A 25,719-nucleotide genomic window follows, 5' to 3' on the forward strand; every position below is an offset into this window, starting at 1 on the left:
CTACGCGGTGTTGCGGGGACGTGACGTCAGTGCGCCAGTGTTTCGTTTTAGAAACACACAGGCCTGCTGGGAAACTGAGTTTTCTATAGAACACACAGCTTGTTATGCCAAGATGTTTGTGACGGTTTTGCAAGAGTCCTTCTACTAATAAAGGTGATCACAGTTTTTTATATATATATATATATATATATATATATATATATATATATATATATATATATATATATATATATATATATATATATATATATATATATAATCACCACTATGAACGACAGCAAACAGTAGATTGAGGTGACTACAACTCAAGAATAATTCTCACATTCATCATATTCATTTATAGTGACAATTTATAAAGTGCGTTTTTTTTTTAACAATTTTCAATAAGAAATATTTAAGGAGTGGGTGTGATGCTTTTTTTTTTTTCCCGTTTGACTTTTTTGTTTGGGGGGCTGGGGGGGGGCTAATATTCTAATAAAAATTTTCTCATCTATCCATTATCAACAGTAGGGGTTCCCAGAGTGGGGGTCTGGACGGAATACCCTTCAGATTTTTAACTTTGCAATGTTAGAGAATACGTTTTTTTTCCTTGCAATTTTTTTAAATTGATCTAAGACTTTCTGTGGTTTTGTAGAAATGTTCTCCTCCGTGGCCAATAATGTCCTTTCTTTAATGTACAATGCTGCTAATTCGACTTTCTTTTGGAAATTCTAAGAATGAAGTTATAATATTACGAGAACAAAGTCGTAATATTAGCACAATAAAGTCAGGGCTTCAAAGTCCTGATACTAATAATACTTTGATTATTTATTACATGTGAAACCGATACCATAATATAACCTTACAAGAACACAGGGGAAAACTTTTTGTAAGAGCTTTTGAAAAATGACTACTTTATTTGCAAAAAAAACTCACACTCCCCTGCAGTCTCTGGGGGATCAAGGGCTGAAAAGTTTGTCAACCCCTGGTCTACAGTATACCCACGTATCCTTGCAGGGTCGCTTATTTCTTGAAGCTTTATTGTCATTGTGCGTTAACATATAAATAGACATAACACACATCGAGACATGATCTGCATCACAGCAACACAAAGACACATTGGACAAACCATGGTCCCTCTGGGGAAATTCAGGTGCACCAGGTGCAAGGTTACAGCCTGCAGATTCACATAAAGGTACAAATATAAAGACAAAAAAACAAGAATAACAGACTTTACTGATAACTCCTGATAACTCTTTTTTCCAGTGAGGGGTATGATGATTTTTAAATCTAAACATTTGAAAGAACAAATTCCACAAAAAGAGCTGCATAATATGCTTTAGACGCATAGCACATAAAATAAGAATCCAGATATGACAATTATTACAATACATGTTGCAAATAAATACAAAACAATGCAAATAAATACAGAATACATGAAGTTTTAAATCTTCAACCAGGCAGAAAAAGTTCAGCTGTGGAAAGTTTTATTTAGTGCAGTCAGAAGCTCTTGCAGCCAAGACAGGAAGCAAAATCTTTATACTGACTCATCTTCAGTCCAAAAATGACAAAATGTTCAGCTGATAAAATTAAGTAATAAAAAAACAATGCACATTTAGAGCCACTGCTTTTGTGAAAGGTCACCATCGTTTTACACCACAACAGTCAAAAGAAGAAGTGATTCAACACAGCAATTAAAATGCTGAAGATACATTTCTTACATAATTAGTAATTGTTTTTTTGTCAAGCCACCATAATGTTTTTTCTGAAAGAAAACATTGGGAATACTTCCTCCACCACAATGCCACCTATCATTACCCAACCAGCTTAAACCTGCGCTGCCATAAAACAAACCCCGTATTTTAATTATGATAACATCACAGGAGACTAATCCCATTACAGGAAGAGAAGGTTTATAGCTGCATATAGTTGGTAACACATATTGAATATGTCAAAGTTAGTTTCTCAGTAAGCATTTTTATAATAGTAGTAAAATAAAATTAAAACAGGATTTTGATAACAACCCTATGTACATGTGTTCATCCCATAATTAAAATATCATGAAAAAGTGGATTGTTTCACTATAATCTGTTATAATCATCTAAATTAAAATAAATAAATACTTGGAATTTATCAGTCTGTGCATAATGAATGAATATAATATGAAAGTTTCACTTTTTGGAATGGAATTACTGAAATATAAATCATCGTTTTCATTTTATTCCAATTTTATGACCAGCACCCGTACACATACAAAGAAATTAGAAACAAAATTGTCCATTAATTTGTCATATTTTGTTGATTTGTAGGACCCAAATGCAGACAAGATATTTTAAGACTTATGGCAGAAATAAGAACAAGGAACCACAATGAGCGCAACGGCGGAAGCCAGCAATTCACAACAAAACCAGTGAGTTTCAATATTGCAGGATTGTAAAAGTTTAAACTCAAGGATAGATCACAACAAACATACAGAAGGAGCTGAACTGAAACACAAATCGATCCTCCAGCCAAAAATATAGGAGTAACATTAAACATTAAAATAAGAGCCTCCATCAAAATACTCTGAGAAGAGAAAACGTTATAAAGTGCCTTATGTTGTAAATTGCCATTATATGATACTAATTATAAACGGAATTGAAAACAATAAATACCTTAAAAACTCATCAGAAAGGAATGATAAATGGTACCGATTTAGTATTAGTAAAACCTCACACAAAAATCTTTCTGATTAAAAATAACTGATGAATGGCAACAGTTCCGGCTGTATTTATAAACTTCTCAATATTTTGTGAGGGCCTCATGCAGAAGTGGAAAGGACATAATTTCAACATAAATCAGCCACAGCAAGGGGCCCATAGTAACGCACAGTTTTTTTTTTTTTCCCCCTGTGCAAACAGTAAGAAGTCATGCTCGTAAATGCAACGGCCTCTATGAACTGTGCAACAACCCGCTGCTGAACAAACCGCATGTTTAAATATTTCCCCAAGCTTGTAAAAAGGCCAAAGCTAAATGTTGTTGCACACACACCGTGTTTAAAGGAAGAATGCTTCTGCACATCACCCCAAAAGCACCATGCCGTAAGTTTGCATGTAGGGAGATCAATGCATTACAGCATAATGTGCTGATACCAACTTCATTTCATTGCAATTTTTCACTCATTATGACATTTATTACTTATTTGTTATGATTTCTCTGTATGTGTGGATTATTAGGGTTGTTACTGACATCCGTTGTGAATTTTATGCCAATATTTAATATATTTGTCAAGAAAATAAACGTTGACGATACTTATCAATGTCAATGTCAATGTCAAATTTATTTATATAGCACTTTAAAACAGGCATAGAACTGCACCAAAGTGCTGTACAAGAGTGACAACAACACAAATGAATAAAAACAAAGTATCAAACACTAGTTTAATTAAATGCCAAAGAACAAAAATAAGTTTTAAGAAGCAATTTAAAATGATCCAGGCTGTGGGCAGATCTAATTTGGAAAGGTAGATTGTTCCATAGAGAAGGAGCAACAGCAGAAAAAGCCCGATCTCCTTTCCTCTTAAGTCTGGTCCGAGGAACTGTTAGTAAAAGCTGATTATTAGAACGTAGGGTTCTGGACACGGGCTGAAATTTTAAAAGTTCCAGAAGATAAGTGGGGAGCTAATCCATTTAAAGCTTTATAAGTTAATAAGAGAATCTTAAAATCTATTCGATAAAAAACAGGCAGCCAATGTAAAGAGGCCAGTATGGGCCTTATATGGTCACGCTTCCTGGTACCTGTAAGAAGCCGAGCCGCTGCGTTCTGGATCATTTGAAGTCGCTGCATCTGTGATTTATCCAGGCCTCTATATAATGAATTGCAATAGTCCAAACGAGATGTGATGAAGGCATGGATAAGTCCTTCAAAGTCTTTTAAACAAAAATAAGATTTAACTTTAGCTAAAATACGCAGGTGATAAAAACTTGACGACAGAGCTAATTTGTTTATCTAGCTTTAAACAACTATCAAAAGTAAAACCAAGATTCCTAGCAGAGGTCTGACAAAACCGAGCTAAAGAACCAAGAATCAGATCTGGATCTGTTGTGTGAAGACTCTGACCAAATAGTATAACTTGCGTTTTACTTTGATTGAGGTGAAGAAAGTTTAACTTATTTCATTCGCTCCTGGACATATTTGCATGTGTGTAATGTTATTTTGTCTTTACTTCTGCATAGAGATCCTCTGGACGGTCAGTGGCCCGCGCTGAGCTGTTTCCTGCGTTGGACACTTTTACCTGAGCATAAACCGTGTCCTGCTGTTCGCCGTCCTGCGGCGAGACAGAGGAAGCTTCAGGTCTTTTCCTCACGAAGTTCACTTCCCCATAATGAAGTTCTTCCTCCGATTTACAGCCTGCCATTTCAACATAAACGTTCTCTTCCCTTTGATCCTGTAAAAAAATATTTTGCCGTTCTTTTATTCTGACGCTGTCTGAAATGTAAAAATGAAAACTTGCACCGTTGAGAAAGAAGTTGAACATTTCTGTACCTCAGTGTGTTCTGAAGTTGAGTGTTTGGATCTGAAGCACCTAGAAGACATTAGATAGCTGTCAGAATAACTTTCCTTTTTTTTGTATGGAGGACGTATTCTGAACTATGGCAGGGTTGGTCCTCCACGATTTTTAAAAGGTGACAATGCAATCTCAGAAAGACTAAAGAATAACTGGAAACCAGGACCAACATTGCTAAGATCACATCCGAATTTAGGTGGTAGAGACGCTGATGAAATTAGAAGATGAATGAAATACACTAAAAGGAGAATAAACAGGATTTGCTTGTTTTAAAGAGAACAATTTTCAGCTACACGTAATTATTTAATGAAAAAAATGCAAATGTTCACATTGCTTAGTTCAAGTGACTAACTGTCCAGCATTGTCCTTTTCCGTCTTTGTTATAAAAAAACCCCCAAAAAAACAAAAACAAGAGGCATCTAAATCCAAGGGAAATTCAAGAATTCAGAATTTTGTTTGAAAGTTTTTTTTTTTTGCCTGAGTTGTCAAAAGAATTAGAAAACTGACAAGCAGAAAATGGTGTGAGACATTTCTGAAAACTTTGGATCTGGTCTGCTGGACTCTCAAAGCATTTGATAAAAAAAATTTGACGGGAATGCAGGGAAAAGGGGACCCGTCCTGTCCTGACGGGACACACTTTGTGGGATACACCCTGGACTCCTGGAACGGGTGGAGGATGGTGTGTTTTCCCGATTTTGTTGAGGACGTTTAAGACGTACCAAAAAAAGTAAAAAAACAAAGCAACTGGACTTGTTTTTCGTAGTTGAAGACGTTTCGCTTCCTCTCCAGGAAGCTTTCTCAATTCAAAAAGTCTGGAGTAATGTGGAGTATCAAGCTTTATACTACTGCCAAACAAAGGCCTTGTAATGGCTTAGATAACATGCAAATTTAACAGAAACATGTCCACCCCTTAGTAATGGGCGATCGTTAAAGCCATTAAGCCATCAGATTGAACAGAAACTGGTCCACTCCTCTCTAACGAAGAGTTGTTAGGGTTGTTATTGGCCTGGCTTAAAGGAACAATGTTTTGATCACCCATATGAGGGTGATGATTTGCTGGAATTAATTCTATAGCTGTGTTGTAAGTTTTTGAGAGTTGGAACCTAAGGCCTCCTCTTCTGTTTAAGGTTGGTTGTTTTTTTACTTTTTTTGGAATCAAACTAGCAAAGTGTGGGAAATATATAATTTTATCACAAGAAATGTAGGAGATTGCTTGACCATGAAGTCTGTGGGCGGCTAGCAGTTTGTGCAGAGTCTGTTGTGCTGGCTAAAACATCTCAGTGCTATTGGGGGGGGGGGGGGGGGGTTCGGATGTTTTAAATCTGTTCTATTGTTGGTCATCAGCTTTGTAAGATTATATGTTGTGGTCTTGCTTTGCGGTGTTTCTGATGGGACATATTTCCACACAGCGAGCATGTTGTGATTAAAGGTTGGCTAGCTGCGGTGCCAGGCTCAGTGCAGCGCCTCTGCTAGCCGGCTGCTAACTGGGGAATGGATTTCCTGACCTGAAGCGGATCTCATCATAAGAGGTGAATCAACTCCGTTCAGGAAATCCTTTCAACTGTTAGCAGCCAGTTAACGGAGCGGCTGGGAGCGTCTCTGGAGACGTTCCAGCAGAAAACATTAAAGCACAGACGCAGCTTATGGATCGGAAATGTCCGCGGGTTGGATCGGAATTTTCACCTGTAGACATCACTATTTCTTTTAGTTCTTTATGTATAAAATTACATTTTTATTGCTCCATTTAAGGGATATTTTTTGTTTCTATACAGTAACCTAAAAGGGGTTCCTGTTTTGTTATATTTTATAAATATCTCTAAATTTATTAATGTGGAAGAAACCACAACTCTTTGTTTATTCAGGCAGTATTTAATACAGTTGGCACAATAAGCTGCTAAAATATTATGTTGTGCTTCTTTTTAAATTTAATATATTGTTAAAAAAAAAAGGGCCCTTCATGCTATGGAAAGACCATCTTGATACAAGAGATCAATCAACTTTAAATTAACTCATTAATTGATTACTTGCATCCTTAGCCTGAATGAATCGAGACTCTCAGGCGCTGGAATGTTGTGTCTGTCCAGTTTTGGTTTATCTTCAATAAAGATATACTCAGAACTCTCAGATACCTTGTATGTGGAAAATATTTGATTCAAGTTATCAGGGACATTAAACAGATTCCATCACATATTGCGACTGTTTCTAGGTCATATCACACAGTCTCATGACACCTCAACATCTTAATTGTGTTTGAATATTTTGTCGTCTGTAATTTAAGTGTAATTTCATTACAGTTGCAGATGACCTTCTCCCAGTCTATTGAAAATAGGGTAGGAAGAATGTGGTAATAGTTCGGCTTGTTCTTCACTTTGATGTTCTGTTCATCAAAGATGAATAAAATATTTTTTTAAATGATGTAAACTTAATCACATTTTCCCAAAGTGTCACATTTTTCCGCTACAATAACAGAGATATTCAACCCATCCCCTCCCTACAACCGCTCATCTGACCAAAACAACGCGCTGCTGGTAGAAGTTTTACACTCTAACATGAAGAGAACAGCTAGAAGAAAACACGCAATCCTCTTTAGCTGACAATGCGAATGCAAAACTGTTACTTCAAGGTACTTTCCCTATGAAGCAGATGGACAGGATTAAGACAAAATTAGGTACGCTAACCCTACAAGCTAACGCTACGACGTTGATGTTTGAGATCAACTTAAAAAGAATGTTACAGCTCCTGTATCTGCAACAGTGAAGTAGTAAACCTCCCGGACAACACGTTTAAATATTAGCTTCATGGAAATGAAGCTTCACTCAATGGTAGTTGTCTGTCAGGGCAGTCAAGATGCACTTCCCACTTGCACAGCACTAGGCAACTAAATGGTGAAGCAACAACTAGGGTTGTGCAATAAATCGATTTTATCGATTCATTTGAATTTGCAATTTATGAAGATTTTATTTTTGGAAAATCGAGATTTTTTTTTTTTTTTTTTTAACAATGAGCCCCTTTGGCCTCCGTGTAACTATATATATATATATATATATATATATATATATATATATATATATATATATATATATATATCAGAACTCCGTCCTGACAGGGGAAATTGTTTTGGCAAAAGCTTGCAATGTTGAATATGTGTTACGGAAAATATATTAAGGAAACATTTTTACCCTTAGACGAGGGCTTCCGCAACATTGTTGCTCACCGCCACACCTAAAATAAGCCTCCACACCTTCAGGATCAATTAAAAAATGTTAAAACGAAGTAAAGCATATGATATAGCTTAGCTACTGTATATTTGCACAATTATTCTAATCATAATCAGAGCTTAAAATTTATTTAAATATCATATGTTCAAATTTACTTTATTTTGAAAAACCAACTCTGGCTCCTGTATGTCTCCCTGCAAAGCTGCTGGGGTATGAAGCTACTGGTGGCCGCTGCACAGCTCTCGATAGAAAAGGAAAACTAGAGACGACAGTCCAGGGTAACTCATTTTTGGGGACTTTTCAGCGACTAGAGACAGATACATTCTCCCTACTCCCTCAGCGTTGTCTCACAGGCAACTGCTGTGAGCTTTATGAAAAGGCTTATTAATCACAATAACACTCATCTTTGTTCAAGCTGAACTTTTTATTTATTTTGCCCTTTTCTAAGGTTTGCACTTCAAGCCCATTAGGGAAATTCATCTTGGTTTGTAAAATTTTTTTTGTGTCCCATAAAAACGTTTATTAATTAATGATTTCTTTGTTTCCAGTTTGGTTTTGTTTTTTAAGAAAAAAATTCAATTAAAAGTCGTAAATCGGATGTATTGTGAAAATATGGAGATTTCATTTTCAGGCTATATCTCCCAGCCCTAGCAACAATTTTTTTTTTCCATTTAGTTGTAAGGGTATCGGAGGCCAATGTGGCTGATAATAACGCAGGTTACAGTGGAGCCAGACTGAAGGTGACAATTAGAGCCGAAACTGTAAGAAACCATAGCCGCCGTGGTTGATCAATAAAGAAAATGTGTTGCAAAATTACCAGATAGACAAAAATTGTTCAAGGCTGCTGCTGAGTAAATCTGCATAGAGCAGATCACTGTCTGCACTGTAACAAAATGTTTTGTTTTTTGTTTTAAAAGACGATTTATTTTAGTTTAGAAAGATTCTTTATTCATCTCTCACTTGTAACATTTAAATATATCAACAGAAAATTGTAAGTCATATGGAAGCACACAGTTTTCAAATAAAAATAGTTGTACAGCTGAATCAGTAAGATAAGCACTTCCATAAAGGACATTAACTCTTATACCTATATAAAGTGTATTCTTGTGATACATAAATTGTATATTTCTCTAATGGAGGGCTAATTTGTCCCCTAATTATTGATTTCGTCTTATTAAAGAAGTCAACATGGTGTTGTTTTGTAATTAATCATATATTTTCTTTATTTTTAACCAGAAGGAATCCTGTGCCTTCAAAAAATTTTATCGAAAATGGTATTGGGTGTCAAGTATTTTTCCTATTATTATTGGTATTGAGTTTGAAGTTTTAGCACAGCGGTGACTCTGGTCAGCAGGAGGCCGGAGTCCAGAAAGAAATTAACCTTTTAAGGGTTGAAGCTTCTCTCTGATTTTTAGTTTTGGGGGAGGAAAAAATGTGACATCAGCGTTAACGTGTCAAAGACGGAGCCACTTCCAGATTATAGCTCCGTCATGATGAACTTGCAGAGAACTTGGTTTTATGGGTTAAACCTCGGCACCTCTGATACGGGAAACATGCAAAAGCGTTTCAGACGACATTTCCAGTCCCAAATTCAATCCCAGCCCGAAATGGTGGCAAACGTGACTTAACGGGTCTTAACGAGTTCTGCTTCTGTAAAACCCACCAGACCGTTCAGCGTCTCTGCCGCGGCCGTAAATCTGACCTCTGTGTGTTTTTGGTGCTGTCAGGTGATCAATGTGGACGACGATGGGAACGAGCTGGGCTCAGGCGTGATGGAGCTGACCGAATCAGAGCTCGTCCTCCACACCCATCGCCGCGACGACGTCAGGTGGCCTTACCTGTGCCTGCGTCGCTACGGCTACGACTCCAACCTGTTCTCCTTCGAGAGCGGCCGGCGCTGCCAGACTGGCCAAGGTAAGCGTTTCTGTCCGACACAAATCTGCCTCCGGTGGCTGCGGGTCCTGAGCTCAGAAATCTCAGGTGTGTGTGTTTGAAGAAGGTTTTGTCACGGTTGTACCTGTGAGCCTGAAACAAATGACTGCAGATGATCAGGGGATCTCTGCAGACACCCAAACCGTGGCCCTGCGTGCAATCAGAGACGGCGCCCTCTGCTGCCCAATCAAAGCAATCGCAGATTTTTTTTTTCTTTACCTCCAATTACCTTAAAAATCTCCAGATGCTGATATTTTCTTCTGATGATCTAAGCTTTTTTTTTTGACAAACGATAAAGTTGAAGTTCACTGTTTGTCTGAAATAGTGATCAACACGGTTGGCACCATAGCTGTTAATATTATTTTTCAAGAGTTCAGAGAGCCTGCGTTCTTTTTTTCTTTTTTAAAAACTTGGTTGACTAAAGGTTTGAGTTTGAATTCTGTGTTTAGACTTAGACTTAGACAACTTTGTCATTTTGTATGCACAGAGTGCGTACAGAACGAAATTTTGTTGCAAACAGCTTGTAAATTGCAGTAAAATTCAATTACAGTATAAGGTGCAGCAGTGATTTAAAGGTAAACAATTTAAATGAAAACAATGCAGGAGAAGTCACAGTGTACAGGTGAGTATTTTTAAAACCATTTGTATGTACAGAATTTGATTGTGCAAAGGGCATTTGTGCAAGAATGCATTTAATGCATTTTGTGTATGTATCTAAAAATAAGTCGCTAAGCAACAACATCTGCATTTTTTGCACATTTTAGCATCATTGTAGCTCATATAGCATTAAAAATGCTATTGGACTCCTAGTCTTAAAATTGCACAAACAAATGCATTCATGCACAAATGCCCTTGCACAATCCAATGTGTACATAAATAATGTCTCTTTTTTGTTACACTTCAATTGTTTGTATACTGTATATTTAAAATCTACCGTTTACTTCTAAATCTCTGCGGCACCTAAAACTGTAATTTAACTTCAACTGCGATTTACAAAAGCTGTACGAAACGAAATTTCATTCTGTACGCACTTTGTGCATACCCAATGACAAATAAAGTTGTCTAAGTCATAAAATGAGCAGAGCTGCAATATATGTTTTGAATTTGTTATCGATATTGATTAATATGATTTCTATTTTATCAATATGGTTTTTTTCTATGTCGTCCAGCTCTCATCAAACTGCAGGTCTGTCTGATTTCTGTTCAGCTCAATGCAGAGTAGCGTTTCGCAGCTTCAGGCGGTTCTGATGTCTGAGAAAACAGCGACAGGATAAACTTTGTGGGTTTTCTGACCTGATCGACCCGTCGACACGCTCGGCGTGTCCGACAGCTCCAGCGCAGTGAGGTGCTGCAGGTTCACGTCTCTGAAACGACAACGGGAGAGTCAGGGATTCGGCTCGAGGACACGGGCGTACGGGGGAGGCGCCTGTATGTCTGCTCGCGCTCACATGGCGTCCATGGGAACGGAGGAGGCGAGGCTCTGACTGACGCCTTTGAGGAGGTGATAGGAGGAGAGGAGGTGGGAGGTCCGGGGAATGAGATCCTGCTGGAGCTGGAGCAGCTGGGCTCCCCCGCCCAGGAACACCTGGACACACACAGTCAGCAGGCAGACACGCAGGACAACAGATGAGACTGAGCACACCTGCTCCACAGGTATCATCATCACACCTGTGCAACACTCCCTCAGATGCTACACGACAGGTGGGACCTTCTCTGTGCACCGGCAGTGTGTACGTACGTTGTCTCCGAAGTGCAGGTAGAGTTTCTGCAGTATGAGCAGGTCTCTGCAGAACTGGGCCCGGGTCATGGCCATGTGGCAGACGGCCTGGCAGACGACGGAGACGGCACAGTTGCTGCCGTAGAGCTGAGACAGGCTCATCCTGACGCTCAGGCCTGCAAGACACGAAGCGGGGATTACGCTCCATCACTCACGAGCCACGCAGGTCCGTCGGCATTCGGGCCGCCTACCTGGAGCGACGGGCCCGTCTCCACCCAGCTCCGAGTCGGTCTCCAGGTCCAGCTCCCTCAGCAGAGCCATCATGGCTACCGAGGGGTTCCGGATGTCCTGCAGTTTGTTCTGGATGTCTTCGATCACGCCGTCCCTACGGGAAACAAGGTCAGCGGTTCCTTATGCTCTTTAGTGATTGGTCAGGAATACGTCTTTAAAAGAGCTGCCAATCAGAATCTGGGCAAACGTTGTGGTCCTGTCAGGTGACCTACCGTATTTTTCGGACTATAAGTCGCACTTTTTTTCCATAGTTTGGCCGATCCTGCGACTTATATTCAAGAAATATCATATTTAAATGGTAATTCATAATGACCAGCAGGACTCAAATAGTAAACATTGCCGTCTGTAGCCACAGGAGGGCGCTCTAGGCTAGTGAAAACCATCCTGCTCCTGTACAACTTATACAGTCACCAGACCGGACAGGAAATACCTGATTTCCCCGTTTTTGATCACCTGTCCCGGCAAATTCTGTCCCCGATTTAATTTTATCATGATGGAGTAAAAACGTTTAGCGCAACAAAAGGTATTTATCCGGTCCTGCTGTCTTCTCAATGCAGTAGAAGACCTGAGCCGAACGCTTCTTCCTCGCCCTGTCGGCGCTGCAGATCAAACAAAACAAACCAAACCCCCCAGACAGAGATTCTCAACAAAATCAGAGACGTCCCCGGTTAGAGAAATATGGTCACCTTAACTTTAAATTTAATTACATTTAATTGAAACATTAACTTATAAACAAAGACTGAAGACATGTCTGCATGTTGTATTAGCTGTTTCAGTCTACATTCACGCAGTGGAGCGTTGCGCGGTGAAGCTCGTAGGACCCAGACCACGACAGAACCCTGTTGTTGGGCTGTCAGTGAAGCTAATAGCAGCTAGCGCTAGCTTACAGGTCTGTAGTCTGGGTGGGTTATGACTTCACTGATGCATATAGTGCAGTGCGACTTATAAGCCCATTTACACTACCCTTTTTAACCGATCCATCCCGAGCTTGGATCAGTTAACCGTGCCGAGCTTGGTTCTGACGACCGTTTACACATCACGCTAGCACGGTTCCTCGCCTCCTAGTGACGATCTGCGGTACTACCGCTCTCTAGGATTGAAGGAGGGAATCAAGCAAATAAAAATAGTGGCGCCCGTAACATTCAGGAAGTTATGCTTGGTTATAATTGTGATATTTTGTTGTTTGCGGAGAGTCAAGCAAAAAAGGCAAGATTTGGTGAATTTACTTGACAGAGTCGGCTTTTGGGAAGTGGATAAGACAAACAAACGTCTAATAAGGATTTACAGACGCAGGAAACGACAGACGCTGAGGTTAATCACACTGCTAAGCAGAATCATCTCTGGAAACCGTGTGGCACGGTAAGGAAGCTAGTATTATTATGAATGTCTGAAATGTCAGCTGGCTGTAAGGAGATGACGCGGTCTGCTCATGTGCTCTTTGTTATCTGAGAATCGGGATACTGAAAAACCGGGCCGAGCTCACACATGGAACTGGTCTAGATTTAGCGCGGTCCAGTTGTGTCTGGCTCGGTTCAGTTCAGTTTGCGATCCATTTACACTCGATAGTTATCTCAGTTACCGAGCTCGGACCGTTCTCGGCACGGTTAAAAAAAAAAAGGTCGTGTAAACGGGGCTTATAGTCCAAAATATACGGTACCGTCTGTGTCGGGTTTTGGGTTTATGTGTCGGGTTCTGCCAGGCGACCTACTTGTCGTTGCACACCATGTTCTCCAGGACCAGCTCGGCGGCCCTCTCGGGCGTCTGCAGATACTCCAGAGCTTTCTCCATCTCGTACGCCATCTCCGCAGAAACGGTGTCGCTGACGAGCCGCAGGGTCCGGACCAGCTGCAGGACGTCTCGGGCCACATCTGGGTCTGAGACGGAAGCAGCGGGGTGACTGAACAGAATCGCTCCAACTCACCGAGATATTCGCGTTACGGCACGCAGAACTGAGACATCGGGCCGGTTTGGTGTCACGCGTCTCGACCCGGCTGCGTCTGATTGGTTACCGTCGCTGATGGGCGTGTCCTCCTCAGACTGCAGGTACTGATCGTAGGACAGGTACAGGTGATCCACGGCGAAACACGGCAGCAGGAACGACACGAAGCCCTGGACCACACAAAGGATGAACAGGTCGGTTCAGAACCCGCAGAACCCGTTGACCCGATCTGGCCCCGTACCACATGGCCAACCAGGAGGGGGCGCTGCCACCTCCACAACCCTGATCGGATCAGCGCTGCGCTAACAGACGCTCCATCGTCAATAAGCAACCGACGCAGCGTAGCTTAAGTCCTGCTGGTACCGCACTCACCTTACGGAGCAAGCAGGCCATCCCGGTTTGCTGGCAGACCGTCAGGCCCAGCGGCGTGGACTCCACCTCCTGGTACTGCAGACAGCAGGAGTAGAACCGGGACCAGAACTCCACCTGCAGCTGTCGGTACTCCTCCTGAGAAAACTCGAACTCTGTGACGCTGCTCTGCAGCTGCAGGTGAGCAACACGTTAAAGAGAGAGAGACGGGTCAGTCGGGTTTGAATAAACAGCAATAAATACATTTTAAGATCCAGGGATGCACCCATATTAAAACTGATGTCTGATAACAGATTTACTACACCATATTTTTCAGACCATAAGGCGCAGCGGATTTTTTACTCGTCGTGATACTCTGAAATCGGGGACATCTGGTCACCCATTCCCGAGGAGCGGAGTGATATTCTAGACTTAGAATATGTAATAGGGCTGGACGATAATTCAATAACAATATTTAATCGTTCGATTGATTTATATCGATGATGGAAAAAAAAAAAGTTTAATAGAATAACAGTTTTCCTTCCTTATGCATTCTAGCCATGTAGGTTAATATTACAGTCATTACAGCCTCCCAACCAATCACAGCGCAGACCCAGGAAGGCTCAGCCACTAAGCTCCGCCTCCTTTAGAGAGCACACGTTCTTTACTCTTTTTTTAAAAACTAGCAGTCTTGCTAAAAACTTGGTTGAATAAAAGTTTGAATTCAGAGTTTGCGTGTTCTGTATGTGAAAAATAGGTTGCTAAGCAACTGGATAAAATGGCCAGGGCTGCACTTAAAATATATGTTTTGAATTTGTTGATAATTATCGATATCGATCGAAAAAAGTTCAATAGAATAAAAGTTTTCCTTCCTTTTGCATTCTAAACTATCATGTAGGTTAATATTACAGTCATTACATCCTCCCAACCAATCACAACGCAGACCCAGGAACAAAGCTCCGCCACTTTTCTTTTTTCTTTTTTACTTTTAGTTTTGGTAAAAAGTTGGTTAAATAAAGGGTTGAGTTTGAATTCAGTTTGCTGTTCTGAATCTAAAAATAGGTCAGCATAAAATCCCTACTTTAAATATATGTTTTGTATTTCTTGATAATTATCAATCAATTTGATTTATATTTTATCGATAATACATAGTGCGTCTTATATGTGGACAAAGACACACAGACAAGTTAATTTACGGTGCGCCTTATGGTCCGAACAATACGGTAATAAACAAAAGCACAATGTAACAACTTGGGTCTGCATCAGTAAGGGTTCTAGGAGACGGTGAAATTGAAAGTTGATGGTAGCAGAGTAACAGCGCCACCTACTGCTGGTGATGAGACATCCTCCGGTTTCAACAGGAAATTACCTCGCTCTCCACAGCCTGGGTCACCTCCTTCTTCAGATTCTCCCAGGACGCATCCGGGATCCTCTCAGAGCCGCGTCGGAAGATCTGGACACAAGTTAGAGGACCATGAAGCCGCAGGACCATGAAGCCAGAGTAATGGCAGAACTCCTGCCTCACACAGCAGACAGGTGGACTCACCTGCAGGGCTCTGACGATGGCCGACGCAGTGAAGCGCAGCGGAGAGAAGAGCAGCTCCAGGTAGGTCTCCTGAAACAGCAGCATGGCACAGAGATGAAGGAGAACTGAGAAGATGGCGGAGCCAAAGAACACGTTCAACCCACGATAGACCCAGACCGGTCTATCTAAATAAAAACTAAGCTCCTGGACTGTCCTGGTTATCGGGTATAGCTTAGTTCTGTGCTGCTGATGTGTGGCGGGGACGTACCCTGGGGTCCAGATCCACCCCTACGGAGACTTCTTCCTCCGGCGGGGGCTGAACAAACACCTGGTTCCACTGACCCGCCGTGTTGCTGCAAAAACAGAGACGCGGCGAGTTTGAACCAGAGCTTCACTGCAAAAATGGAACTAGAAATAAGTAAAATGTTCCTAAAATTAGTGTATTTGTCCTTGATTTGAGCAGGTAAATAAGATGATTTGCCAATGGAATAAGATTTTTGCACTTAAAATAGGAACAATTCATCTCAATTGTCTTATGTCAAGCGCAGGATGTCTAATAATCTTATTTTAGTGGTCAAAATACTCATTCCATTGGCAGATAATCTTAAATCTAGGATAAATACACTAACTTTAAAAGGACATTTTAGTTATTTTTAGGTCCGTTTTTGCAGTGTTCTGGGACTGAAAAGTCTCTGATGCTCCCGCTTACTGTTCGAAGTTGATGTATTTGACCAGAGCCGAGTTGGACTCGTCCTCCCACAGAGCCCAGACGTCTGTCGGGGTCAGGGTGAAGTCCACCAGAGCTTCCTGCAGCACAAACCGTTGGGTCCATTTACCACGAGGGAGACAAGAACAGCCACCAAGAGCCATCTCAAGGGTTTAGATCTGTAATTGTTTAAAAGCATACTATGCAACATTTTTCAGTTAATTAATGTGTTCCATACCGTTTTGGATGATTAAATGAGTTATTTCAGGTTGAACAAAGGTTTTCTCGGCCGCCCTGGTGGTCTGTGGGGGAAATACCGCACTTGCAATTGCAGGAGCCCTCGGCCCGCACACACAGGCTCAGAAGTCTTGTGCATCGCGAGAGTCGGTCTTGCTTTATGGCGAGAACTGCTACACGCCCCCAGTGAAAGGCATGCTCGTTGCTAGCGCAGTGGCGATATTTGTGCAGTTATTATGGCGGAACCAGCGAGAAAACAGCGAAAGCCCATGTTGGAGCAGGCAAGAAAGAGGAAAAGGGCTCTGGACAGAGAGGAGTCGTACACGGGTGAACATCGGGCAAGCTTTTTCCGAATGGCGAGAGCTAAAAGAAACAGAAGGCTGCAAGGCTGACGCGTTTCTGCTGATGCGATTGTAAGTAACATTGGAATGGTTTCTCTCTCTCTGTGCATGTTCATACCTTCACTGTGTTAGTCATTGTTTGTACTGCCGTTTTTTCCACTTTTCGTTGCGTTCGCCTGTCTGCTAAGCTCAAAACAACCGCGCCTGGCTTGACGGAGAAACCAGAACAGCTGAGCATATTTACGACAGTGCACTTTTACTTTCGCCCTCTGGGGGGAGCCTCGCTGGAAAATCAACCCCGGTTGCATAGTATACCTTTAAGTTGTGTCTGTGTGGACGGTTCTGGGTGTGGTCTTGCTGTTCTGCCTGTGGACCCACCTGAGTGCTGAAGAGAGAGGAGATGTGTTCCAGGCTGTAGCGGCTGTTGTCTGTGCCGACGAGCTGCAGGACGATGAACTGTCCTCTCTGCGGGACGGCCAGGTAGACGCAGAGACACAGACCGGTTCTGGGGGAGAAGGCCAGCCTCAGACGGTGCCCCTGACCCGACAGCCGCCTCACGCCCTTACAGGCCGGCATGTACTCCAACATGTCGGCCTCCAGGAGACACGACTGCTCCTGGGGGGGAGAAACAGAACCAAGTTATCAGAACACGGCTCAGAATCAGACACAGAACGGTTATTTTCTGACCTAGGGCTGGACGATAATTCAATAACGGTATCTATCGCCACCATAAGTCGGTAAGGAAGGAGATAAGAAAATGAGCCTGTGTGCTTCCTCCGAGGCTAATTTAGCATAGGAACCTCACAATGTCCCTTACAGGCGCAAAGGAGCTATAAGGAATCCCTGACGTACTAGCACAGCCCACCTCACTGAAATGAATGAAAATGTCCCGATTAGGGCTGGACAATATTTTAATAACAATATATATCGATTGATAGAAAAAAAGAGTTAATAAAAAGTTCAATATAATAAAAGTTTTCCTTCCTTTTGCATTCTAGACTATCATGTAGGTTAATATTACAGTCATTACATCCTCCCAACCAATCACAACGCAGACCCAGGAACCAAGCTCCGCCCCTTTTCTTTCTTTTCTTTTTTTTTTAAACTTGTAGTTTAGGTAAAAAGTTGGTTAAATAAAGGGTTGAGTTTGAATTCAGTTTGCTGTTCTGTATCTAAAAATAGGTCAGCATAAAATTCCCACTTTAAATCTATGTTTTGTATTTCTTGATAATTATCGATATAGATAAATATGATTTTTATTTTATTGATCTGCTTTTCATAATAATAATAATAATAATAATAATAATAGAACTTAATTGATCTCACAATGGAGAAATTCACTTCTGCATCAAATAAGTAAACCTTTCTTGAAATTTGTGTATTTGTCCTTGATTTGAGCAGGTAAATAAGACGATCTGCATATGGAATAAGATTTTTGCACTTAAAATAGGAACAATTCATCTTCATCATCCTATTTCAAGTGCAGTATATCTAATTGTCTTATTTTAAGAGTAAAAATAATCACTGCATTGACAGATTATCTTATTTACCGGCTCAAATCAAGGACAAATTTTCTAATTTTTAGTTTCGTTTTTGCAGTATAAGCGGATAAAGACAGGATCGGACAAATTACGAAGAACCCTCTCTCTTCTGCTCTTTAAATTTCACCAACTGAAGCTGTTTGATAATAATAATAATAATAATAATAATAATAATAATAATAATAATAATAATAATAATAATAATAATTGAACTTTATTGATCTCACAATGGAGAAATTCACTTCTGCATCTTAACCCATCCCCTTGGGGAGCAGTGGGCGCCTGTGGAGCAATTGGGGGTTAAGGGTTTTGCTCAGGGACCCAGAATGGCAGCTTGTGGGAGTTGAACTCAGAACCTCTGGGACCGAAGCTCTGTGCTCTAACCACTACGCCACCAATCCCTTTTTCTCTCTATCGTCCAGCCCTGTTAGAACCTCGCGGCTCCGTTAGATCACAGCGACCGGACCCACCGTGAGCGACCACATGCGCAGCCGGTGATCCTGACAAAGAGCGAAGATCAGCGAATCCTCCTCCTCCTCCCGCACCGCCAGGCTCAGAACCCGGTCCGGCGGACTCTGCTCCCCCCGGATGGCGGTGGGCATCCAGCCGGAGATCCTCCTCATCACGGAGCTCCTCTTCAGCTCCACTACCGACGCGCTGCCTGCAGACACCAACACGCTCACAGCCCGACGTTCACGTCGACGCGCTCGCATCGCCACAAGGTCACATGACTCACCCTGCGAGTCGTGGGGTGGCAGCGTCACCACGGTGATGCCTCCTGCAGGCGAGCCCAGGGCGAAGTGAGCGTCTCCGTGGAAGCTGAGCCACGCCGCCACAGCGCCGGGAACGGCGGCGTGCCCCGCCCAGCCGGGGATCAGGGCGCAGCTGGCCGGGTCCTGGAGGTCCAGCTTCATGACGTCGGTGAAGATGGACTGCATGTGGCGCTCCGTCACCAGCTCCTGGAACGAAGCAACATCCACGCTGGATCAGAACGCAACGTCACAAACACGCAGGAGACACGCCACGGCTAAATAAAAGCCGCCACACCGTCAGAATGAAGTTTATCTTAAATATGTGTCAAAACAATGTAAAGCATACGAGATACATCTATCCTATATTATGTATAGCCTACACTGCAAAAACTGAACTAAAAATAAGTACAATTATCTTGAAGTTATTGCATTTGTCCTTGATTTGGGAAGATAAACAAGATGATCTGCCAATGGAATGAGTATTTTGAACCCTAAAATAAGACAATTAGATATACTGCACTTGAAATAAGATGATGGAGACAAGTTGTTCATGTTTTAAGTGCAGAAATCTTATTCCATTGGCAAATCATCTTATTTACCTGCTCAAATCAAGGATAAATATAGTAATTTCAACAAAAGTTTAGTTATTTTTAGTTCCATTTTTGCAGTGTATATTTTCACACTTATATTAACCCTAATTAGAGTTTGAAATGAACTTAATAATATTTAACGTTAAAACTTTATTTTACTTTAGTTTGAAAAACCAACACCGCCTGCTACTTCCCGTCTGGCTGCTAGTGGCTAACGGGCTTTTCTGCTCTCATGAGGGAAGGAAAACTAGACGACAGTCCTGTGTTGTATATTTAGGGTCTTTATTGCTATATTTAATGACTTTTCAGACACATAATTTTCTTTCAAAAAGCGACTAGCAACAAGTCTAAGACTTTACTGAAAGCAACCATCGTTCTGATGTCACTGTGTTGAGGCAGCAGCTGAGCCCGTTCCCTTTTCCCTCAGCGCCGTCTCACAGGCACACCCCAGCCGCCTCATCCTGACAGCCCGGCATGCAGAGCAAATAACGGAGGCCCACAGCAAAATGAATCACGCACCCACAGAAGTGCTTTTGCAGAGGCTACATAATGTTTTCCTAATGGGTTTCTACATTAACTGTTTTACACAAGATCAAGAAAAATAGAAAGAAATTGAGTCGTTTCTTTACTGTGTTTGTGTGTTTGGCACCTTCCTTATTTTGTTCTTTATTGTAGTTGTGCTCCATCAATGTACTTTAAATAGTGTTTTTAGGACTGAACGATTTTGCAAAATAATCTAATTGCGATTTTTTTTATATATATTGCGATTTAATGCGATTTTTTCCAGTTTAATTTATCATGTCTTTTTAAACATATACAAACAACAAATCAATTTGTTTCCTCGCCGTGCGGATTAGTTGCTAAAAGACCCACAGCATCTCAACTCGGAGCAGAAATTATTGAGTTCTGCCTACGATATATTTCAACCCATCCATCCATCCATTTTCCAAACCGCTTTATCCCTCATGGGGTCGCGGGGGTTGCTGGTGCCTATCTCCAGCGTTCACTGGGCGGGAGGCGGGGTACAACCTGGACATGTCGCCAGTCTGTCGCAGCCAACCAAAATTGCAATTTTGACTTTTCTCTGCATTAACCACAAGCAACAAAAATGTTCTCTAAAAAAAGATGTTTGTAAAGAAGGACTATTTAAAACAAGAACTTTTAATGTTTCTATTAATCAGAATATTATTCAAGAGAACAGCTTTTAATTGATTTGGACATCAATCCTTGTTGAACATAAAGTCCAACCAACAAGCAAGTCTATGTATTAAACTGATTGACCAGAACTTAATGCTATGTATGATTATATAAACTCTAAAACAAGTAATATAATTAGATTATTTCACTGCTGCAACTGTCTTCCCTTCCATGTGGAGGCAAACCCACTTTAAACATTTTACTGACACCTAATGGACGTGTCTAATTCCCTGATTGTTACATAGCTAAAAATTGCAGACCTCTGCGATTTGGAAATTGCGTTTTTTTAAATCGCGATTATATTGAAAATGTGATTAATTGTTCAGCCCTGTTTTTTATTGTTGCCGTTATCGTTAGCTGTAGCTGAGGAGGCCAGTTTCAGTCGAGGTTGTGGAGTTGATGCAGAGGGACAGAATAATGCCAGTCATAGGAGTGAGGATGAGGAGGAGAAAGAAGGAGGAGGAACCAAATAAAAAAACAATGCCAAGTCCCGGTTTTTGCATTAAATCATGTAAAACCTCCAAGGATTGTAGTCCAAACCAAGGCCTTTTCACACGTCTGGTTAAATTATTTCAGGTCTAGCTTGTATTTGAAGCCCTGCCTGTAGTGGCAGTCGCCCGGGGAGTAAATCAGCGTAGACCCGGCCCTGCATTTACCAAACGAACACAGCGTTGTTTTATACCTGAACATGTGCAGAACGTTTAGACGCGGAACCAAGTGCGCGATGCAATGTTCTGCAGGGCAACTTCACAAAGTGACACCAAAGCAAGAAGGGGAGGACTCCCACTAAACTCTGCTGTTTGGGAACATTTAGGCTTCTCATGCAGCTACAGTGGAGAAAGACGTGGACTGAACCAGAACTTAATGTCCACATCTTTAAACAGCGATGAGGTAATCAGCTCGCTCAGCACTGAGCTGAACTTCTCACAGAAAACAACCTCAGACTGGATGGAGAAAACTTAAGCCGGGCATACACTGTATGATTTCTTGCCCTTTTTGGGCCGATTCTTCAGTCATGTGAGAATTTTTTTTCGATCGGGCCGAGTTTCAGCTGCAAGGTGCGTTGTGTAGCATCCAGGAGGTAACGAGGGGCGATTAGCCTCTCATGACCATTTCCCGATCAGAATTCGGACGGTCAGATGAAAATCAAATTTGCCTGAAATTCAGTCGGCCCTCGTAAGCTGATAATGAACGTCTCCTGGTGTTAAAGCAGAGCTACAAGCGTCTACAAGCCGATTTTACCCAACCTCGCACACTGCACATGTGCAAACAAGGAAATTATTCGTCTTCTTAGACGAAAACATAGGAGCGGAGAGAAGCATGGTGGCGGTACGTGTGACATGGAGTCAAACTACGGAGGAGCAACTTGTAGAATTGCCAAGGCAGCGTGTTTCATTCTAGTGAGCCTCATATTTAACAGTGAGCATCGACACTTTTCTTTTTCTTCTTCTACTGTTTACGTTTGGTTTCCGGGTAGATGAGTCTGACAAGCAGCATCTCTCTGCGGGGCTGAGTCTGACGTGGTTTTTAGACGTACAGTGTGAGCAGTCAGATCACATCAGAGTGTCGGGCCGTACAGTAAAAACAGAAATGTAGAGCTGTGAACTTTTAAACCCTGAGGTTTCGTCAGACAGTTTGAGCTGCATCTGAGTACAACGAATGAAAATATCGTACAGTGTGTGTCCGGCTTTAGCTGACGTCCAAATAGCTCCACTCTGTACATCATAGAAAGTCCAAGTCAGATGAATCTCCATTGATCTCCCGCTACAGCTGCTCGTGCTGCATTCAGGTACAGCGGGGAAACTGGGTCATTAAAATATCAAAACAAACCAAAAGTAATATAAGCAACTTTTATTCTTATACGGGAGCAATCTTTAAACTCCATACGTCAGCTTTGAGACTCTATTGTTGTATAATTGATCTACCTATCCAATCGTGGGATTAGCCGGCCAATCCGCCAACATCAGCAACAAGCAAAAAGACCAAAGCATCTTTAAGAAGTTGCGGGTAACACAACAAACATCCACACAGCAAGCAGGTCACACGGCGCCAAGAAACAAAGACGATGTGGAGCAGAGAAGGAGACAGAAAGTGGAACCTGCAGAAGAACCTCAGCAGATCGTTATGTTCGGGGGAACAGGAAACATTTTTTGGGGGGGCGGGACTCACGCTGCGGTACATGCGCGCCGGATGAGGAAGCACCAGCCTGTGGACACTCTGATTGGTGCAGATGAGAATGACGACGTTGTTTAGGGTCTCCTGGATGGTGACTCCGCCCGGCAGAACGCTGCAGCAGCTGAATTTCAGTCTGATGGCGTTATTCAGCAGGTTGGTGTCCAGAGACTCCTCCACCAGCTGCACCGTGTCCGCTGACGTCCACCTGCAGCACAACAGGGACGCAGAGATGAATCTGAAGCAGCAGCAGGAGACTTTGTAGAAGCAGCCCTGAACTCAAATATCAACACTGCGGTAGAAAAGTCCCGATCAGTCGTCTTCTACTCACCAGTGGACGAAGCGGTTGCTGGTGACGGACAGCAGCTTGCCGCTCTCTTCATAATGGAAAGCTCCAGCGCTGTCTGGAAACTTCAGCCCACCGGAGGGAGCGCTAACACCTGCAGACAGGAGAGGTATGCTGTTAGCCACAGAAATTAGACACGAGCCAGTCAGGAGTGCAATCTCAGCAGTGTGATGCATGTCCCCTCAATAGATCATCTTTGTTTCTACCAGTGGTTGTTGCTCTGACTCAGGTAAGTTTGGTCTTTAATCTTAAAACGACATAATCTATCCTGCTGTAATGAACTCTGCAGATGTTTATGACGGAAACTTTCCAAACCTCAACTGGGTCTTTGCAGCCTTCAGTTCCCCTGAAGGTGCCGTTTGAAGCGTTTCTTACTGAAATGGTTTTTAAAAATCATCTGAACATTAATTAGTAATAGGGCTGGACGATCTAGAAAAAAATAAAATAGAAATCATATAGATCGATATTGATAATTATCAAAAAATTCAAAACATATATTTTAAGTGCAGCCCTGGCCATTTTATCCTGTTGCTTAGCAACAGAATAGACAAACACTGAATTCAAACTCAAACCTTTATTCAACCAACTTTTTACCAAAACTATAAGTTTTTAAAAAAGACTGTGTCCTCTCTGAACTCTTTGAAAGGGGCAGAGCTTGGTTCCTGGATCTGCGTTGTGATTGGTTGGAAGGATGTACATGTCTAGAATGTAAAAGGAAGGAAAACTTTTATTCTATTGAACTATTTATTGACCTTTTTTTTTCTTTCAATCATCGATGTACGTCTATCGATAGATATATATTGCTACTGAATTAACATCCAGCCCTAATTAGTAACATACTGTAGTTTGATTTATGAAGGATCAGTTAACCACTTAGAGATTTCTTTGGTTTTTGCTTTTTTCCCCCTCTCACATCAAACTATATTTTATGTCATAAAAAGATAGATTGCATGCAAAAAGTGCTTTTCATGTCAATTTCTTTAATCAAAGGGGAAAAAAGCGATCCAAACAAATGTGGCCCTGAAAAAGCAACTGCCTCCAAAACTTAATTAGTTGCGACACCATTCATATCGACACATGCAATCAAGTGTTTGTGATAAGTGGGTCAAAGATTTTTTGGGATTTTTTTTCTAGAGATGCACAATAATTCTGCGTTCATAACATATCGGCCGGCATTATTTATTTATTTTGTTTACTTATTAATATCAGTCCCATAAGAAAAACTGGTCTTACACTAAAAACTAAAGTCCATTTCCACCTTGTTGTTTATTGTGCATTTTTTCAGGAGTGGAAAAGCAGCTGGCCATGTGGGGTTTGTTTGGTCATGTGACGGTAATGGTGATGGTGACACATGATTGGATGTTAAACTGAAGCAGAGAGCAAAGTCCTTTTATTCAGAGTGTAGAAAGGGGAGCAAATGATAAATATAAATATGATAAATAGTAGCTCTGGCCAAAATAGCTATACTGATAAGGGATTTCAATATTGTGCTAAATCATTATATCACTGCGTCCCTCATTCTTTCCCCATTTAAGTTTTGTCTCTCTTGTGTAGTTTAACTTCTGTGTGGATTTGTTTTATTTATTTATTTATGGTATGGACTTTTTCTGTCTTTAAATGAAGACTATTGTGTTTATTTATTTTATTTAACTATGCCTGAAACCTCTGAGGTCTCCACATTATATCATTCTCTCCTTCAGAGCCACAGCTTGTCAACAGATAAGCTCCATGTTTGGGTTTAGTTGGGTCGGTTCGTCCATGAATACACGCCCGCAGTCCAGACTGGACCCAAAGGAGCCACCGTCTGAACGGACAGGTATAAATTCAGGTGTGTTGATCTGTGAGCGGCTGTGGATCCAGTTGGTTCTGGTTGGAGCTGTAGGCGTTTGATCGGAACCAGAGAAAGCAGCAGTTCTGACGGTCAGAAGTTTTTGTTTTCAGAGATACTCTGGCTCTATCTAATACCGGAAACCGGAGCCGGTAAAGCCGACGGCTCTGACCGGTGAGCCTGACAGGAGGTGACCTGGTCACATGCGGCTGGCCGTCAACGGTAAACCCGCGGAGGACCGAGCGCACGGCGAGTTAGCAGCGCCGTTAGCCGCTGTTAGCTTCAACCTTACGGTCCGGCTGCTTTCACAGAACATTCAGAACCAAAACCCGCAGCCGCCTGGCCCCGTCAGAACTCGGCTCTCACCTGGACTCACTATGACCTCTCGGAACCGCCGTTCTGCTTCCCGCCCGAACCCGCAGATCTCCACGAGACTGTGCTCCAAAACAGCCGCCATCTTCTCTTCCTGCTTACGTGCAGGCCCGGGCTGCGCGCGCTGCTCTTTCAAACAGCT

The 25,719-nt window shown here is 41.9% G+C and overlaps 1 protein-coding gene across 1 annotated transcript; it reads right to left on the reverse strand.

Annotated features, from left to right (window-relative positions):
* Positions 1 to 10,909: 10,909 nt before the first annotated feature.
* Positions 10,910 to 25,718, reverse strand: LOC118565203 (nuclear pore complex protein Nup160-like). Its single transcript, XM_036145139.1, has 18 exons — positions 25,572 to 25,718; positions 23,363 to 23,471; positions 23,029 to 23,239; positions 19,057 to 19,279; positions 18,791 to 18,981; positions 17,158 to 17,394; positions 16,205 to 16,302; positions 15,764 to 15,848; positions 15,517 to 15,585; positions 15,340 to 15,423; positions 13,995 to 14,165; positions 13,693 to 13,792; positions 13,392 to 13,557; positions 11,644 to 11,777; positions 11,414 to 11,568; positions 11,124 to 11,260; positions 10,969 to 11,039; positions 10,910 to 10,926 (listed from the first exon to the last, which is right to left on the reverse strand). Exons 1-18 carry the CDS (start codon positions 25,660 to 25,662, stop codon positions 10,910 to 10,912), a joined length of 2,349 nt encoding a protein of 782 aa, XP_036001032.1. The 5' UTR covers positions 25,663 to 25,718.
* Between the last annotated feature and the right edge of the window lies 1 nt (position 25,719).

The sequence above is a fragment of the Fundulus heteroclitus genome, chromosome 2 (genome assembly GCF_011125445.2).
Source record: "Fundulus heteroclitus isolate FHET01 chromosome 2, MU-UCD_Fhet_4.1, whole genome shotgun sequence".
Taxonomy (NCBI): Eukaryota; Metazoa; Chordata; class Actinopteri; order Cyprinodontiformes; family Fundulidae; genus Fundulus; species Fundulus heteroclitus.